At 50.3% G+C, this 20,000-nt stretch overlaps 2 protein-coding genes across 2 annotated transcripts in view; one reads left to right on the top strand and one right to left on the bottom strand.

The window, feature by feature from the left end:
* Nucleotides 1-726: 726 nt before the first annotated feature.
* Nucleotides 727-3,972, top strand: LOC132456654 (amphoterin-induced protein 2-like; the record flags this gene model as incomplete). Its single annotated transcript, XM_060051061.1, has 1 exon — nt 727-3,972. A coding segment is annotated over one exon (1,578 nt), but the record flags the coding sequence as incomplete, so codon positions are not given.
* A 4,375-nt stretch (nt 3,973-8,347) lies between these two features.
* The window catches only part of LOC132456653 (anoctamin-4-like), an 18,164-nt gene continuing 6,511 nt past the window's right edge, over nt 8,348-20,000 (bottom strand). The window contains exons 2-12 of the mRNA XM_060051060.1: nt 19,515-19,551; nt 19,019-19,130; nt 17,782-17,839; nt 16,034-16,131; nt 13,931-14,073; nt 13,068-13,220; nt 12,092-12,239; nt 11,551-11,670; nt 10,608-10,713; nt 10,022-10,249; nt 8,348-9,167 (exon numbers count right to left, since the gene is read on the bottom strand). Coding sequence (XP_059907043.1) covers nt 10,052-10,249; nt 10,608-10,713; nt 11,551-11,670; nt 12,092-12,239; nt 13,068-13,220; nt 13,931-14,073; nt 16,034-16,131; nt 17,782-17,839; nt 19,019-19,130; nt 19,515-19,551 — 1,173 coding nt within the window. The 3' untranslated portion in view covers nt 8,348-9,167; nt 10,022-10,051. The remainder of the gene's footprint in view (nt 9,168-10,021; nt 10,250-10,607; nt 10,714-11,550; nt 11,671-12,091; nt 12,240-13,067; nt 13,221-13,930; nt 14,074-16,033; nt 16,132-17,781; nt 17,840-19,018; nt 19,131-19,514; nt 19,552-20,000) is intronic.

The raw sequence follows: 20,000 nt of genomic DNA, 5'->3' as shown, positions 1-20,000 counted from the left end.
CACATCACAGAAAGTCATCGGGTGTTATTTAAGATATCAGCTACAGCAAATGTCATTGTTCTTAATTAAATTAAATGATTCATCATTCAATCCCTCGGCGGAATTATAAATAAAAACGTCTTCTTTTTTTAAAATCTTTTAAACTGGCTGTCAAAATTACTAACGTCACCATAAACCAGGAAGTCACTCTTTGATTAAGTTTGCATTTGTTGCTCTATAAAAAGATAGAGAGCTAGAAAGATAGATCTATTGAGAGTCAGTCAGTTAGATAGATAGTTAGATCGATGGATAGACATGTCTTATAAATCAGTCAGATATATATGTAGATTTATTAGATACAGTCAGATTGAGAGATAGATACAGTAGATATAGATTTATTCACATAGAGCGATAGAAAAATAGAAGGAGTGATAGAGAGAACGATAGATATTATTAACAAGCTAAACTGTTCCTTAACTTGTTGCTTGTTGTTCTCCCCAGGGTGCCTTGGGAAAGGAAATCCCCAGACATAATCCCCTCTAACCGGCTCCTGTGAGTTCACCCTGACCCTGGAACCTGAGTCCCACCCCACCCACCACCACGACCACGAACACCACCACCACCACCACGACCACCAAGAGGGAGACAATGTTTCCCTCCACCTGTTCTCCGCTCCGTCCCGCCCTCCCCTCCTCCTCTTGCGTCGCGGCGTTGCTCCTCCCCCTTCTCTGCTGGCTCCGCCCCTCCTCTTCCGCGGCGCTCGCCTGCCCGCGCGGCTGCCTCTGCGCCAGCGACATCATCTCCTGCAGCGGCGCCGGGCTCTCCCGCTGGCCCCGGGACGTCCCGGCGTGGGCGGCCCACCTGGACCTCAGCCACAACCTGCTGGCCACGCTGCCCGCCAACTGGAGCGGGCCGCGGACCCTCCGCCGCCTCGCCTCCCTGCTGCTGGCCCGCAACGCCATCGCCGCCGTGGAGCCCGACGCCTTCGCCCTCACGCCGCACCTCGTCCACCTGGACCTGTCCTCCAACCGGCTGGCGGCCGTGCGGGCGTCGGCGTTCGGGCGGGGCGCCCTGCCCGGGCTGGAGGTGCTGCTGCTCTTCGGGAACCGGATCGCGGCGGTGGAGCCGGGGGCGCTGTCGGGCCTGCGCGGCCTGCGGCGGCTGTACCTGGCGGGGAACCGGCTGGCCGCCGTCCCCCTGGAGCTGCTGGAGGGCCGGCCCCGCCCCGCCCACCTGGCGCTGCTGGACCTGTCGTCCAACGCGCTGACGGCGCTGCCCGTGCAGAGCCTGCTGGCCCTGGGGGGCCGGCCGCAGGTGTACCTGCAGGGCAACCCCCTGGTGTGCGACTGCGCGCTGCGGGCGCTGCTGGGCTTCTGGTGCCGGCGGCGGTACCGCCCGCTGCTGGACTTCAGGGCGGAGTACCCCTGTGGGGCGGGGGGGGGGGGAGGCTGCTCCGCCTCCGCCACCTCCACCGCAAACACACAGGACCTCGTGTCTCTCGTGGGCGGGGTTTATCAGATCGAGCCGGGCGATTGGCTGACGGTCCCGTGCCCGGGCTTGGCCCCGCCCCTCCGGGAGAACCAGACGGTGTTCTGGCTCACGCCCGGCGCCGTCCTCAACTCCTCCTCCTCCTCCGGCGACGGCGATGGCGGTGACCATGGCAACGCCACCCTGCGGCGGGTCCAGGTCCTCCCCAGCGGCGCCCTGGAGATCCGCGGGGCGGTGGCGGCCGACGCCGGCGCCTACACCTGCGTGGCGGCCCGCGGTGCCCCGCCCGAGCCCGAGTGCGGCGGCGAGGAGGAGGGGGGCGGAGCCGACGGCGAGGTCAGCGTCCTGGTGGGGAACAAGAGCCGGGGCGGGGGCGGGGCCAGAGGGGGCGGGCGGCGCCGGGGGGCGGAGCACTTCAACACGGCCTTCACCACCCTGGCGTCGTGCGTGGTCAGCATCGTGCTGGTGCTGCTCTACCTCTACCTCACGCCCTGCCGTTGCCGCGGCGACCGGGGGAGAGGAGGGGGCGGGGGGGCCGGGGAGACGCCGACGGGCTGCGGGGGCCGCGCCTCCCTGCTGTGCTCCGACCCCGGGGAGGCGGAGTCCCGGGAGAGGCGGAGCCACAACGGGAAGCGGGTGGCGTTCCTGGAGCCTCTCGGGGCGGAGGAGGACGGAGATAAGGGCGTGGCCGGAGCGGCCAGCGGCTGTGACCCGGGCATTACCGTCGGCACGGCGACGGGCCTCGTCGTCGGCATGGCGACAGAGAGCATCCTGAAGAACGGAGGCGGGGCCATTGGGGGGAGGAACCACTCTAACCCCGGCCATCAGGTGGTGTAGCTAGAAACAGACCTCCTCCTCGCTCCACCTTTTCACGCTTTTAACGCTAGGTGGAGGAGTGTGTGTGTGTGTGTGTGTGTGTGTGTGTGTGTGTGTGTGTGTGTGTGTGTGTGTGTGTGTATGTGTGTGTGTGTGTGTGTGTGTGCAGAGCAGGACTCTGCGGAGGTCAACACTGTGACTCACTTCATTACTATCCAACCTTAACTGGTTCCCAGTCTGCCCAGTCTACTGTGGTGGAGGAAGATTAGTAAAATAGGATCCGTGAAGAACGAGTGAAACGGTCAAGTGCTGGACACAAATGGAACGCATCCAGGCAGCCGTGCATTGTGGGAAAAATCGGTTCCTCCACATAAACCGTAGATGGGTCGTATAAAGAAGTCAAGCGTTGAAGGACAATTTGCGGTAAGGGTTCCCGGACGCATAGGGAATACTAAACACCAGAGGTATTTCCATACACAATCTTATTAACATTTTATTATTTAGGACATTAGTAGTACTTTCCATGGAGAAATGTTGGTAGCAAAAGTTTCCGTATCCGTTGCCAAATTCTCTCATTAACTTTGCTATTTTTTATGTATTTTTTTATGATGAATCGTTGAATTCATAACTACTAACGAGTTATGTATAAATAAGTGGAAGTGTGTGTGTACAAACCGTCAGAAGATGATTTTTGTGCGGTCACTGTGCATGTGCGTGTGTGCGTGCGTTACGACACACACAGCGGCAAACAATGTTTTTTCCATGTCCTGTTTTAAAAGACGGTCCCCCTAGAATACTTCCAGCTACTGCGCAGTGATTCAATCTTCTGTTTGGGGGACGTAACTCACAGGATGTGATAGTGTTGTGCTCTAAACGTGGGCGGGTTCCAACCATCATCACACCTACTTGGACAACATGATGTTCTAAGCACACTTGCACTGTGTCAGTATTACTCCGAGCCCCCTCAGGGTGACCGGTGTGTGTCTTCTAAACTGCTCCGTTCTCCTGTCCGGCTAACTCAGACCTACTATTGACGAGAGCAAATGGTTCATGATTTAAACAGAGCTTCCTACGTTGTTCCCTCGTCACATGGAATCAATACTATTCTGGTTGATGTTCAGGGCTTACAAAACGTGGCTCCTTTCCATTTATTCACAGCTTTGTTTGGGACAGTGGGGAGATCACTTCTTTGTGGCGTTGGTTTTGATGTTTGTGTGTGAGGAAGGATTGCCCCTTGAGGGATTCATCATCACTCTTGAGATGGTCCAAGCTGCGAGCAGAACGCCTGAAGCTTTATTGACGCATCGATTCTGCTTTAAAAAGCATGTCTTATTGAAGGCAATCGTAATTAAATAAAAGATATTTAAATAAGGTCTCCATCATCCATCATCCCGAATAAATCCGTTCTTCAGTACAGCACTAATACGGAGCAGAGACCCAGATTCATTCCCCCACTGGCCACAACAACCACAACGACCACATCCGTCAGAGCAACACAAACTAACAAACAGACAAACGTCAGCGCTCGCTCGGAGGAAACGGATCCCCTCCTGCTCAGACCAGAGACTGAGCCGTCTCCGAGCCGCGCCTAGACGACCCAGTAAGCTTAAATTAGAATGATTACTGCGGTCATCAATTTAAATCGGCTGCAACCCACCCTGACCCACATAGACCCCACCCTGACCCACATACACCCCCCCCCCCCCCCCATCCAGGTAAAGTGAGGCTGCTGGTTTCAGTCCGCAGGCCCGTGTGTCCATCCTGATTCATGTGTAAATTATACTTTATGAAAGAACATGAGATGATTGTAAGGCAGATGTCTTCGTTCTGGATAAACTAACGCGTCCCCTGTGAAGATGTTTGGCTGTTGTACTGAATGAGAAACAACCAGAATAAACCTGATGGCTAAATGTGTTTTACTTTACTTTTCTCTGTGTTCATTCCACAGGTTGAGGCAGAACACTGTTTGGGTTTTATTAAACATCACATCCATCAAAGGTTGTGCAAAGAAATGCTTAATCCGTCTGTTAAAACCTGATTCAAAGTCAAATGAAACTAAGGCTAATTATTGTAGGCTACATTGGCTGACCAGCTGGCATAGAGCCAACTCATCTCACACGGTCTACTCCTCTATAGAAGCCAAGCCACCCTGTTGTGTATGGGTAAAGACAATTGCTAGACCATAACACAGCAAGCCTTAAAAGGCATTCATAGAAAATCTATCAACACAGAGGTGTTAGTAGAGAAGGATATTAATACTAGTCCTACTCATGTAGGCCTACAGTTTAAAGAATAACTTTAAGAAAACGCAGTTTTTTCTTTTTCTAGTCGACACCTGAGTATGACGCGAGGAGGTGTGAAAACGACTTAACGTGACAGGGTTGTGTGTTGACCTACCGCTGCAGCAGACACTCCCAGACGGGGTGTGATATGGAGCGAGGAGGGGGGGGGGGGGGGGGGGGGTCCATCAGACAGCCAGTGACAGGACGGGGGGGTCGCCCGTCCTCGCCTCGCGCGACAGGAGACAAGGTGCGGTTCACAGCTGGAACGCAGCCGCCTCGCGAGTCGTGACGCGGCGCCGCTGACGTCAGCCGATCAGCGGTCCGACGGCGTCGTGTGCGTGTGTCCACTCTTCCTCACACACTAATTACTATCAGGTCATCCTAGAGATAAATTAAGTGTTACGGGTGCCAGCTGTGAAAAGGGTCCGTGGTTTTATCACGGCGTCGTTCGTTAGAGGAAACACAGGTGTATCTCATGAGGATAATTGCCTAATTAACACATCACTGAAGTGACTCATCCAGGCCCTCATTAAATTAATGAGATTGTTCAGTCTCACCTCCTACCACCATCCCTCCGGGATACAACCGTAGGTAGAGAGCATGGACATATTAAAGGAGGTAGAGAGGTGGTCTGATGTTACTACCGCAGCTTTGTGTAGAGGGGACGACAGAGCGACACACATGTTGAATATCAAGTAGTGACTCCCGTTAATCTGATTTTAGATGAGATAATATCCTCTTAGCATAGCAGGCCTACTGGATCCGGGATTAGACATCAGGGCGACAGGATGGAAGAGAGATGAATTCATGGAAGGGGGGGACGAGTTTCTTGGTAAAAACACAAGAAGAAATGTTCTGATTCATCAGATTATAAATGAACGGGCTGCGTTCCATGATTTGGAACGCAGCCCAATCAATAAAAATATTATAGCCTACTGTGAACAATAATTTTCGAGTGAATTATTGATATATGTGCAGGAAATATTATAAATGTAAATATCTAGATGTATATAACGTAAATGCTTTTAAATATAAAACGAAATAAAGAACCGGGGGAATTGAAAGGAAGAGAGATAAGACTGAAGGTCAGCAAACGTGGAAGTGTCAGCTGTGTCGCCGTGGCAACAGCAACAAGGAAGCTGGGTTTTGTTTTTTTGGCAGAGAAGATGTGCCTTTGGTGGCGGGCACGCACGCGCGCGCACGCACACACACACACGCACGGTGGCTGGTAACCTACAATATAGATGCCTTGTCAACAGGAAGAGGCGGGACCAGCCAAACGTTGTGGTTAGTGCTTTGGCATCAATCAGTGTCCAGTCCACCAGTAAAGACTGGTTTGACAGCTCCCAGCAGGCCTAGCTAACAGGAGGATGGAGCTGTTGTACTGGGCGAATACCAGTGTCAACCAGTTTTATGACATGGTTGCAACTGGAAATCTCCCAGTGTCCACCAGTTACCGGGCTGATATTACTGGACTGCTCCCAGTTAAACCAGTATCACACTGTGGCTTTAAAGGCACCCAGTGCAACTTTCGAGGCTTAAAAATTAACATTCAATTTCTAGTCTTTTTTACACGTAGTAAGTTTCAATAACTCCATACCATTACATACCGACATTTAAGCAGCAAAGATGAGACGTCGTTGTGTGGTGAGAACTGATACAAAATCGATAACAACAACAATGCCGCCATTTTCTTTATTTTTTGTAACCTACAATAAATAAAGCAGGCTTCCGGTCAATGGGAAAATGGCTTCTCCCCACCGGCGATTGTTGTTGTTTACGATTTTCTATCAGTTCTCACCACACAACGACGTCTCATCTTTGCTCCTTGAATGTCGATATGTAATGGTATGGAGTTATTGAAACTTACTACGTGTAAAAAAGACTAGAAATTGAATGTTTATTTTTCATTGAATGTTTACATAAAGTTGCACTGGGTGCCTTTAATGGGAAGCTTCCATTGTCCACTAGTAGAAGACTGTGGTTGCACTGGGAAGCTTCCAGTGTCAACTAGACAAATAATGTGTTTGTACTGGGCAGGTTCCAGTAAAACCAGTAGAAGACTGGGGTTATACCGGGCAGCTACCACTGTCCCACAGTAGATTGGGGCTCTCCCAGTGTCTACCAGTATAACTGGGCCTCTTCCAGTGTCTACCAGTATAAGACTAAAGTTTAGTTGTAATGAGAAGCTGTTCCACCAGTAGAAGACTGTGGAGATGCTTGGCATCTCCCAGTATAAAACCAAGACAGGGCACGAACCACCATCCACCAGTATAAAGACGTGCAGCAGAAAGGCGAAAAATGGACAGACTGTAACTAGAGATATTCTCACACGACAACAAACATCCAACATAAGGAAAACTCCAAACCCATCTGACGCACCGAACACAGGCAGATCGGGATGCGATCCCCGGCCAGCCTTACGCAACGGTCCGTGTTCTGAGTTAATCCTCTTACGGTGCGGGGTGGAGGAGTCGCCAGGGTCGGAAACAGGGCGACATGCTTCCTCGGTCCCGCGCGATTAATAATCAAAATGGAAAGTTGTCGCGCCAATGGCCGCGCAGTAATCCATGCAGGAGGTCGGGAACACGTTTAAATAATATAACTACCCAAGTCCAATCATGGCTCTGAGATGAGCCAGCCCATGCACATTTAATGTTTTTGCGTCATTTATTTAGTATTTACTATTAAGGGGTTTTGGCAGATGCTTCTGGCCTGAGCTGAATCAGATTTAAATTTAGGGGTTTCAGATTATAGAGGCCTCAGGATTACGGGGGAACTACGGGTCTGACTGCAGGACTGAACCCAGTAACGTTGCCTTAGTGACTGGGAATCGAACACCCTGACAGACAGATTCATCACCTGGCCCTCATGGCCACGGTTTGGATGATCTGAATATCCTTTGAAGGGTGAAGAAGCAACCACAGACACGATCAGGAAATTGGTGCAGGCTGCATCGTCTGGTGAAAAAGCTGTTCATTTGGAGATGTTTGTTGTGGTGTTCGTGGTGGTTGTTGGTGATGGATGATTGATAGTTTGTGTATTTCCTGCAGATGCTTATCCTCCCTGGGCAGCGTTAGAATCTCCTTAACTAAGTGGCGATCCAGGGATTTGAGGCAGTTGTGTAATTCGGGGTTTGCCTTAATTCTGACAGTCTACAGTTTGTATCGGACAAGAGACACTTATAACAGAGAAAATTAATTGTGTACGCATGTTTACAAGAATACGTAAGTACCTGGTAGGTCAAACAACACACATCCACGTGCTTTGGCTCTTATTGATTTAATAAATAATACCTTATCCTGGATAAAGTGTAATATCAAATTAACTTGATGAGACTTTTGTTGATGTGTTCAATGATCATATTTAGTTATACGAATATCCTCATTGATTCAGTGTTTGGCCCTAAGTCTCAAAGTATACGCAGTGAATACTATGATTAATGAGCTCAAGGATAGTATCACATTAATATATGAATCATTACACACTGTTACACAATGTCATGCCAAAAGTTAGAGGTGAAATGACAGATTAATATTAAATAACGGTCCGTTTAAAAAGAAATGCTGCCCTCTGCAGTATTGCTGACCATTGTGAATCCATTCGTGTGTGTGTGTGTGTGTATGTGCGTGTGTGTGTGAAACATCCAGGTTAGGTGTGTTCATTGATTCATTTATATTCCATGCATATAAAAATCTCCCTTCCCTATGTAAAGCTTTTCAGTTTCCAGAAGAATAATTTGGATCAAGGATTCAAATCCCACAGAGGAAACTCACACAAAATATAGACAATAAATATTCTTTATTTATTACTGCGGTCATCAATTTAAATTCAATGAAAGGCAATGCAGGTGTAAGCTTTCATGGCCCCTGCCACGATCTAGATGAGTCACATTTCTAAACGTGAATAATCTATTATTAGAGTTTTTATTTATTGCACTACACTACAGAGGAACAAAATGGCCTATCTGACATTCCCTTAAATATATCTCTTTATTTACAACAAAGGAAACACTATCAGCTTCTACCCTACACGTTCCTCGACCGAAGGGAAGGATGTAAACAGAACTTCTCATTCAGTTAGCGTAGCGTTAGCGAGCCCTGGTGGGTTAGCCCGGTTAGTTGGGTTTAAAAATGTAAAAGACAAGAGTCAGAGTTATTCTCGCTTTACATTCAGGCGCTCCAGGTTGAGGTTAATGAGTCTTACGAGGCAGCAGCAAGAGAGGACAGACGACAGGTTGGGGTGAACAAATAAAAACACACCAAAACCGATAAGCTCAACATGAAGAAACTGTTGAATTAATAGCAGCTGTCCAAGGAGAAAAAAACCAAGACAAAGAAGTTAGCCCCGGTGGTCGACTCAACCAGGCGTCCATTTTGGATCCTCTTTCCCGTGAGGAGGCGTCAGTAGCCAGCGGCGTCAAACACAGGGTGGTTGAGCGAGGCCGTGAGAGACCCCCCCCCCCCCGTTGTTTATCTTTTTTTAAAGTCGGGCCCCTGGTCAGACGGGCCGAGAGGAGGGCCCAGGGACGCGACGTCATGCAGGAACTACCCCCTCCCACTACATGGTCCTCCGAGGGTCTAATGGGAAGAGACCGGGCCGCTGGGGAGAGACAGGTCAAGGGTCAGCGCATGTTATGAAGTCGACACTTAAAGGGCCCCTGTTTGACCACCAGGTGTGAGGGTGATCAGCCTTGACAAGCCGTTTGAAAGTCTCCCACATGTGCCTGAGTGACATCACAAGGGGGTGTGTCCACCTAGATGTATCCTGGATAGATCAGTCGACCCGCCTACCCAGTGGACTGTGGCAAATGTTGCTTATCTGCCGGTCATACATCTAGGTGGACACGCCCACTTGTGATGTCATTAAAACACAGGAAAAGGCAGATTTTCCAACGGTTTGAAATGGCTGCTAACGCTCACACCTGGTGGTACGAAAGGGGCCCTTTAAGAAGGTATTCCGATCTCTTGTCATTCTGTGTAGGTCGTGGGGTGAGAGAGATGTATTCTTTGAGTCTGGGGGCCGGTCCACACGCTACATGGTGCAGCTGAGGTTGTAGAGTCAGGCCTTACCGAGGTCCGCCACTAGGGGGAGCTCTAGCCCCATGCTGGGGCTAGAGTGGAGGTCTGACATTGTGTGTTTAGTTTAGTGCAGCTATGGCCGGACTATGAATGGACATTAAGAGAGCCTGTATGCACGACCTCTATCCTAAGTTACCTTTATGATTTCGATTCATTTGTTATAAATGCCTGTCATCCGTCAGCTGTTAGTGAGTGAGGTTAGTGAGGTTAGTGAGGTTCTGTGAGAACATCAGGTCTGATAGACTGACCCTGGATCAGCATGAAGATATTTCGATTTTGTACCTCTGGCAAATTTCTGACCAATCAGGCCATCTCTCCCCTGATTGGTTACGGGGATCCCATAGGGCCTGTCAATCACAGGCCCTCTCTCCTCACCTGCAGCGGCTCAGCGCTGGTCCCGCCCCCTCAGGGCCACTCCTTGTGGTGGCCGTTGCGCTCCTTCCTCTTCTTCCGTTCGTTCTTCTCCTTCTGCAGCCGCTCCAGCTCCGCCTCGTACATCATCTCCTGGATCAGGTACTTCTCCCGCCGCATGCGGTCCCGCAGGTCCTTGGGCAGGTCCGGGATCAGGTAGGCGATCAGCGTCTTGATGGCGAACACCAGGTGCTGTGGAGCCGGCCAATCAGAGGGTTAGAGGGGAGGGACGTACCTGGCTGGAGGGATACCTGGGCCATGGTTACACGGTGAACAATTGTAAACATTTTTATCTACACAATGCGATTATAAATGACCTAAATCTAAATGTAAACATATAAATACAGAAAATAAAGAAATGAATAAACAGCAACTGAAGAGGAAAACAAAGCGACTCCTAGCAGAGTGGAAGAACTGGCCATCCTGTTCGACCCCGCTCTGAGGATCCTCCAGAAGGCTCCACTGAACACGCTCAGTGGTCCACTACTGTACCCACGTCATCGTCACCGCCAGAGGAGGAGGACGAAGGACGGCGGGATGTCAGACTGACCTCGAAGACGATGATGAAGGCCAGCCTGGCCGCCAGAACGTGCCAGAACTGCAGAGTGTAGGAGTAGGGGTCCGCCGAGACTGGGGGCTCCCGATAGTCACGGTACCTGGGGGGGGGGGTCAAAGGTCGTCACGCACTTAGGATGATGATGATGATGATACTGCCCCAGAATTAAATTTAGTCGGTCTCATTTATATATATATACGTGATGAAGGTCACTGACATTGAACAAGAACACACGCCCACCACACTCAGATGAACATACGCACGTGCACACACACACACAAGCACACATACACACACACACACACACACACACACACACACACACACACACACACATACACACACACACACAGTACTAAAACAAGATGCGCTCCAAGCTTTGCTGAATGGACCAGATCCAAAACCCAAGGAGAAAACGATACTGACCCTAATGAGGGTTAAACCCAGAGTAGTACCCTAACCTGCAGGACTCACAATAGCCTACAAACCTACCTGCAGCAGCAACTTCAGCCTCCCTGCACTAGCAACTTCAGCCTCCCTGCAGTAGTTACGTTAGCCTCCCAGCAGTAGTAAATTTAGCCTACCTGCTGTAGCAACGTTAGCCTACCTGCTGTAGCAACGTTAGCCTACCTGCTGTAGCAACGTTAGCCTACCTGCTGTAGCAACGTTAGCCTAGCTGCAGTTGCAACGTTAGCCTCCCTGCAGTAGCAACGTCAGCCTAACGTTAGCCTACCTGCAGTAGTAACGTCAGCCTAACGTTAGCCTACCTGCAGTAGTAACGTCAGCCTAACGTTAGCCTACCTGCAGTAGTAACGTCAGCCTAACGTTAGGCCACCTGCAGTATTAACGTTAGCCTAACGTTAGCCTCCCTGCAGTAGCAACGTTAGCCTAACGTTAGCCTACCTGCAGTAGTAACGTTAGCCTAACATTAGCCTACCTGCAGAACTTGACGGCGTCTCCGAAAATCTCCGAGCCGTTGGTCGTGGGCTCCGACTTCTTCTCAAAGTCGGCGACGCGGAACACGGACAGACTGGCGTTGACGTATCCCATCATGCACCTGGATAAGGTGAGAGATGTTAACAGACCGTTAAGGCTTAGTTATGGTTCCATGTCGACGCAACGCAAAGGGGGTTTACGGACCCATTACGTCCTTGCGGACCCTCCTTGCGTCCACCCCAAGGGCCTGACGGGCGCCTCCCAAAATGTTTAACCTTGCGTCGAGTCGACGCCACAGCAAGGGCTGTGATTGGTCCTCTAACGCGAACCCCACGCAGAACCAAAAGGTTCCCGACTCTGTCAAAGCGACTGTGTGAGTCAACATGTTGCCTCAACGTGGAACCATTGACACAACGCATGCACTTGGTGTTACATTAAGTTTGATTGATTGATTGATTGATTGATTGATTGATTGATAACAAAGCCTTTAGACGGGTCCTAACGACGGTGGCCCAGGCTGCGGCGGTGTCCTCTCTGCTCACCGCTGCCCGGCGCGGCCCTGACCGGCACACGGGCCGTACTTGTAGGCGTAGACGAGGCGGGGGATGAAGTCGGACGTCACGGCGATGACGAAGGCGTTGGTGATGACCGACAGGATGCCGATCCCCTCCAGGATGCCGTACCAGATCCCTGTGGGGAACACACACATATGGACGCACACACATGAATGAATGCATACACACACACACACACACATGGAAGCACACACATGAATGAATGCAAACACACACACACATGGAAGCACACACATGAATGAATGCATACACACACACACACACATGGAAGCACACACATGAATGAATGCACACGCACACATGGAAACACACACACACACACACACGCATGGACGCAAACACACATGATTGCACGCACATGAACGCACGCACGAACACACGAACACACAAACATGAACACACATACACACATGAACACACACACACACACACACACACACACACATGCATGCATGAACCCTGCGTACACACGCATATGCATGAACGCACACGCATAGACTCACACAGGCGCACTCGCACAAACACACAGACACACACACTCAAATGCACAAGCATGCACACAAGCGATGCAGGCAGGTGCGATTCCCACTCTCTTCCTAGTGTACCACCTGCAAAGGAGTGCGATATCGGTGCGTGCATGTGTGTGTGTTTACTGCGTGTGTGTGTGTGTGTGTGTGTTTAGTGCACGTAAGGCATTGACTGCTAAGCTGCTTCTAATTCGCTGCTATGGCAAGAAAAGTGCTTTAGAAACCTAGTCAATATGTTGTTGATTGGTTCTTATTACTGCAATAACAGCACCAAGATCAATATCAGCATAACCCCCCTGGAGTCTCTGCAGTAATTGATAACCTCCATCGCTTATGTTTCTTAACGAGTTCTTCAGCTTCAGGGACGTGCATAGCCCCCCGCTGTCCCGAGGGGGGGGGGGGGGGGGCGGGCTCACCGATGTCTTTGGCCTGCGAGGGCAGCGGGCGGCGCCACTGCGTGACGAACTTGTAGGCGTCCAGGCGGATCTCGATGATGTTGTTCAGCAGCGCCAGCAGCGGCGCCAGGGGGAAGGCCGCCACGAAGATGGTGGTGAAGCCGAACTGCAGGACTGAGAAGTGAACACAACACCAGAAGGGGGCGTCACAAGCCTGGCCTGGGGTCCATAACAAGAGTAGCATACTGTGTGGCCCTCTGTAGCATACTGTGTGGCCCTCTGTAGCATACTGTGCGGCCCTCTGTAGCATACTGTGTGGCCCTCTGTAGCATACTGTGTGGCCCTCTGTAGCATACTGTGTGGCCCTCTGTAGCATACTGTGCGGCCCTCTGTAGCATACTGTGTGGCCCTCTGTAGCATACTGTGTGGCCCTCTGTAGCATACTGTGTGGCCCTCTGTAGCATACTGTGCGGCCCTCTGTAGCATACTGTGCGGCCCTCTGTAGCATACTGTGCGGCCCTCTGTAGCATACTGTGTGGCCCTCTGTAGCATACTGTGTGGCCCTCTGTAGCATACTGTGCGGCCCTCTGTAGCATACTGTGCGGCCCTCTGTAGCATACTGTGCGGCCCTCTGTAGCATACTGTGCGGCCCTCTGTAGCATACTGTGCGGCCCTCTGTAGCATACTGTGCGGCCCTCTGTAGCATACTGTGTGGCCCTCTGTAGCATACTGTGTGGCCCTCTGTAGCATACTGTGCGGCCCTCTGTAGCATACTGTGTGGCCCTCTGTAGCATACTGTGTGGCCCTCTGTAGCATACTGTGTGGCCCTCTGTAGCATACTGTGCGGCCCTCTGTAGCATACTGTGCGGCCCTCCGTAACATACTCATCTCCAGGTACTCATCAAAGAGCCCGTAGACGTTCATGGGTTGCAGGTTGTAATCCCGCTCCCACTGGGGGAAGCCTTCCTTGGCCTTCTGTCCGTGCTCGCGCCGCAGTCGCCGCCGCGTCCACCAGTTCTGGATCAGCCTATCACAGCCGCAGGGTCGTTAAGAGTCCAATTAAAGAAACATAGGAGTTCTTACTAAAGGCCCATGAGGCCAAATTGTGATATCTAACCCAACTCTACTCTCCTGACACTGCTGATTCACTGTGCCCTATTGGCCATATCCTCAGCCAATCAGAGTGCTTTTTACATTCCATAATCACTTTCAGCCCAAGTCATCTAATAGACTGAGGCATTTTTTTTACACTAAATACAAAATTAACCGCAAAAGGTGACTTAGGCAGGTATGCTACGAGTCTAATATGTAAATGTGCGTGTTTGTTTCGGCGTCGCAAACTCAACTCCAGTTTCAGACCGTTTCAGCCGCCCCAGAGGGGAAACAAACATTATGAGGACCGTTAATTCAAAGCCTGGCTTCCAATAGGAAACCCATCCAGAAGTAAACTCCTTGCGGAGCAGAAGTGTGTCTTCCTAGTTTGATCCAGGCCGGAGCAGGCACTGGAACGCTGGGCCAGCTGGTCCCCTCCGTCCCCTGAGCCTCCTCCCAGCTGGCCTCTCTAAGTGGACCTATACTTCACTGCTGCACCCGCAGCCCGGCTGAATTCTGCCACTTGGCTTTGGGCTGCATTCCAACAGTCGCTCCGTAGGGACCCGGCTCGCCCAGGCTTCCTAAAACTCTAGTTTCGCTCTGCTGCTCGATCGCAATGGTACCCGCTGTTCCCATTATGGAGCGGGGTTAAGACGAACCAGCCTAGACCGGACACCAGTGTGGCTTCAGGCATGTGGCGGCTATAGAGGCAGAGCGGGTTGACTGGTAACCGCAAGGTTGCTAGTTCGAACCCCCGGCTCCTCCTAGTTGAGTGTCGAAGTGTCCCTGAGCGAGGCACCTCACCCTGACTGCTCCCGACGAGCTGGCGGTCGCCTTGCCTGGCTGACGCAACCGTCGGTTTGTGAATGTGTGCATGAACGGGTGAATGTCAGGCAATATTGTATTGGTTACAAAAGAGCGCTGTATAAATGCAGTCCATTTACCATGTGACCTGGGATTGAAGCCGGTTCAGAGGCAGGCCGAAGCGGCTTCAGACCATGGAGGGTGATAGACGTTCCCTCATGAGAGCCTCTAGGTCTGATGGCCCCCTCACAGAACCAGGTCTGGGGGTCAGAGACTCGGGTCCTGGGTTCAGACTCACGGGTAGCCCCCCTAAGAGGACCGGGTCCTGGGGTCAGACTCACGGGTAGCCCCCCTAAGAGGACCAGGTCCTGGGTCAGACTCACGGGTAGCCCCCCTAAGAGGACCAGGTCCTGGGTCAGACTCACGGGTAGCCCCCCTAAGAGGACCAGGTCCTGGGTCAGACTCACGGGTAGCCCCCCTAAGAGGACCAGGTCCTGGGTCAGACTCACGGGTAGCCCCCCTAAGAGGACCGGGTCCTGGGGTCAGAGACTCACGGGTAGCCCCCCTAAGAGGACCAGGTCCTGGGTCAGACTCACGGGTAGCCCCCCTAAGAGGACCGGGTCCTGGGGTCAGAGACTCACGGGTAGCCCCCCTAAGAGGACCGGGTCCTGGGTCAGACTCACGGGTAGCCCCCCTAAGAGGACCGGGTCCTGGGTCAGACTCACGGGTAGCCCCCCTAAGAGGACCAGGTCCTGGGTCAGACTCACGGGTAGCCCCCCTAAGAGGACCGGGTCCTGGGTCAGACTCACGGGTAGCCCCCCTAAGAGGACCGGGTCCTGGGTCAGACTCACGGGTAGCCCCCCTAAGAGGACCGGGTCCCGGGTAGCCCCCCTAAGAGGACCGGGTCCTGGGGTCAGACTCACGGGTAGCCCCCCTAAGAGGACCAGGTCCTGGGTCAGACTCACGGGTAGCCCCCCTAAGAGGACCAGGTCCTGGGTCAGACTCACGGGTAGCCCCCCTAAGAGGACCGGGTCCTGGGTCAGACTCACGGGTAGCCCCCCTAAGAGGACCAGGTCCTGGGTCAGACTCACGGGTAGCCCAGCTCCATGAAGTTGTTCCAGGTCTGCTTCAGCACCATGATGATCCCCATCTGCAGGCACAGGTCTATGAGGCAGCCGCTGGGGTGGCACTGGGACGCACAACACAGACACACAACACAGACGCACAACAGAACCACACAACACAGATAGAGACACACAACACAGACACACAATGCAGACACACAACACAGACACACAACACAGACGCACAACAGAACCACACAACACAGATAGAGACACACAACACAGACACACAACACGACACAGACGCACAACACAGACAGAGACACACAACACAGACACACAACGCAGACACACAACAGAACCACACAACACAGATAGAGACACACAACACACAACCACACAACACGACACAGACGCACAACACGGACAGAGACGCACAACAGAACCAAACAACACAGACTCACAACACAGACAGAGACACACAACAGAACCACACAACACAGATAGAGACACACAACAGAACCACACAACACAGACACACAACACGACACAGACGCAGAACATGGACAGAGACACACAACACAGACGCACAACACAGAAACACAACGCAGACCCAGAAACACAACATAGCCACACAACAAAGACACACAACGCAGACACAGCCAAACAAAATGGACGCACAACACAGACGCACAACACGGACGCACAACAGTCAAAAAACACAACACAGACACACAACACAACACAGGGAGACGTTTACAACACAACACAAGGAAACGCACATCAAAACCACTGAAGCATAACGGCGTGCTCATAAGAGGGCTTTATGCTGTGTTCTGGTCATTATTAAACAAAACAACGTCAGGTCTGCCCACAAGGAAGGAGGCCAGTGTGACTAATCAAATATTGATCCCAATTCAAATTTTTGGCTCAAACTATAGTATCGGCAAATTAACATAATCTAGTTGAAATTTATTTTAAATTTTTTCATTCAATGTTTGGATGACATTTTTTAGAAAAATGTACAGCTGGATAATTTTTTTTTACATTATTTCTTATTTTAGCAGTATCTATCCATTTTGTGTATTTTTTTATGGGAAATTTCAAAGTGCTCAGTTACAAGTGTTTCTTTTAAGAGAAATGCTGAATAAATTCATCATGTTTCCAAACACAAAAATAACCGTTTGAATAATCATGACCAATAAAATCGTGATTATGATTTTTTCCATAATCGAGCAGCCATACAAGGAAGTCGATTTATGAAGCTTTCAGAAACCAAAAGGACAACCGATCGATGGTGAGCACCTGGACAGCAGCGCATCGACCGCGTTAGAAACATACGTTATGTTAGAAACCGCTTTGGTTCCAGACAACAATTTTGTTGTGATTATTTATGTTGCTCTTCACTGCGTTACTCTGCTCAGCCAATCAGCAGGCAGCATGAGATGGCAAACTTGGAGCTATACTGACACACACACACACACACACACACACACACACACACACACACACACACACACACACACACACACACACACACACACACACACACACACACACACACACACACACACACACACACACACACTGCTGGAAGTCCTAATATGGTAATCATTCTTAATATATAGGAACAATGAGTTCCTGCTGATGGGGGTTAAATGCCTGATGGGGGGGCTTTTACAGTAATGGTGGAAATTTCAATATTTTCTCTTTCAAACGCAAGCTCCCACAATGCTTTGCGGTTCCCTCCAGGGAGTTTGGAAGTATTTACTCACTTCTTCCAGTTTCCAGCGATTAATGAGGCGTAGATATGCCCCCGGACGACCCGTGAACCTAGGGGGGAGGGAGAGAGAGAGAGAGAGAGAGAGAGAGAGAGAGAGAGAGAGAGAGAGAGAGAGAGAGAGAGAGAGAGAGAGAGAGAAAAGAGCGAGAGTGAAAAGAGCGAGAGTGAAAAGAGCGAGAGAGAGAGAGAGAGAGAGAGAGAGAGAGAGAGAGAGAGAGAGAGAGAGAGAGAGAGAGAGAGAGAGAGAGAGAGAGAGAGAGAGAGAGAGTGAGTGAGTGAGTGAGTGAGTGAGTGAGTGAGTGAGTGAGTGAGTGAGTGAGTGAGTGAGTGAGTGAGTGAGAGAGAGAGAGAGAGAGAGAGAGAGAGAGAATTTCTTTACATTTTCCCTGATCACCGCTGGTTTGTTAATGGTTCAGGTTCTGAGCGATTAGGGAACATAGTGTCAGAGCGGTTTTCTTGGCTGGGGGTTGAAATGCATGAAGGAAGCCGCAGTGCTTCATTGAAGAAATACTGTTGCAATCTGTGCTACCCCCCCCCCCCCCCCCCCCCCAGGGAGAAATGACTTCTGAGGGCCGCTCTCGCTCTCTTCTCTGCTTATATGGCGAGGACCAATCATCAGACTTCCAAACAGTTGTTAAACTGCTATTCTGTCAAAACAAAAGTACTTTGTGAATTAGGGTAGTATAAAGAAGTTACCCTAGCAGACTAAAATCAATACGGCGTACAAACAATAGAGGAGATATGCATTAACAGAGAGCGCTACGCAGTCATGATGAGTGTGGAGGATGCAGTAACCAGAGGCTGTTCTTTGAAGGCCCTGCCGTCACCAAGGAGTTCTAAGGTCGCCGCCTTAAAGGGCCGGCGAACCCATTCCTCCGCTGGCCTTCACACACTCTGAGATCATATGTGTTGTGGGGTCTAAGAAGGAGGGTTGTGTGTTACGAGCCACGGCAACTTTGTGTTACTCTTTTAGTACCGTCGTTGTGTACGAGCGTTACGGTGAGGGATGTATGAAATGCGTCACACGTCGCATCGTTATGCTGAGGTGCTTAAAATAAAACGGTTTAGATTAGCTGGCTCTTTAGGAACGGCTCCAGGAAGACGGCGATGTAGAACCTTATGTCGAACCGTACCACCCCGGGAAGAAGGTGCTTTAGAACCTTACCTTCCGAGGAAGAAGGCGATGTAGAACCTTACCTACCCGGGAAGAAGGTGCTTTAGAACCTTACCTTCCGAGGAAGAAGGCGATGTAGAAGGTGGAGCTGTTGAGATTCACAAACTGGAAGAGGAACATCTTGAGGGTGAAGCTGTTCTCCCACTCAGACTCTGTGCGAGGCTGCTCTGTAAGAGAGACGTAGAAACAACGTTTAAAGTACAGAGAAACCGCATTTCCAGATGTACATGTTCACATGTTTATACCTGCGCAAGCTCTATTCAGGCTAATTCTATACAGTATTCACAGTGTGTATTATAGCAATTGATGTTTTTGGACAGCAATGTTGACTAAACTGAGAAAATACTTTATTGCAGCGGAATGTATAAAACAATAAATAGCACATTTTACAAAACTGAATCCTAGGTTATTGGACTACATACAGATCTATGCCGAAATAAATAAATAAAAACTAATGAAAGCTGTACTTTTGCGCTGCTCCAAAGTGTGAAATTATTGATAGAAAAAGCTTTTAGCAGACACTTAAAAGTATTATGGAATATACAACTTACCTAAATTGGTGAGCAGGATAGCCACCTTTTCGTACAGCTGGAAAAGACAACATTGAAATTGAGGTCATAAATACGTAAGCTTTTATTACACCCTTGACTACAGAAGCGAGTTCCCAACCAACAACCCGTATATCGGCTCCACGTTGTGCAATGTTCTTTAATCTCATTAGCCCAAAGCTAACAAACATCATCACAGTTTAATGTTTAATGTGATTTTTGTTTCTCTAATATCTAATACTATTTAGCGAATTGATTTTCCCCAAAGCTACTTGAATTCTGGTGCTTGTAACCAGCTAGCCACTACACCCCAGCCACTTTAATACAACTGAAAGATGGGAGTGGAACACGCTAGCTACTACACTACCTTTAATATACCAACTGAAAGATGGGAGTGGGACACGCTAGCTACTACACCACCTTTAATATACCAACTGAAAGATGGGAGTGGGACACGCTAGCTACTACACCACCTTTAATATACCAACT

This window comes from Gadus macrocephalus, chromosome 4 (assembly GCF_031168955.1).
Source record: "Gadus macrocephalus chromosome 4, ASM3116895v1".
NCBI classification, from domain to species: Eukaryota; Metazoa; Chordata; class Actinopteri; order Gadiformes; family Gadidae; genus Gadus; species Gadus macrocephalus.
The sequence above is the reverse complement of the archived record's forward strand: the minus strand, read 5'-3'. Positions and strand labels throughout refer to the sequence as shown.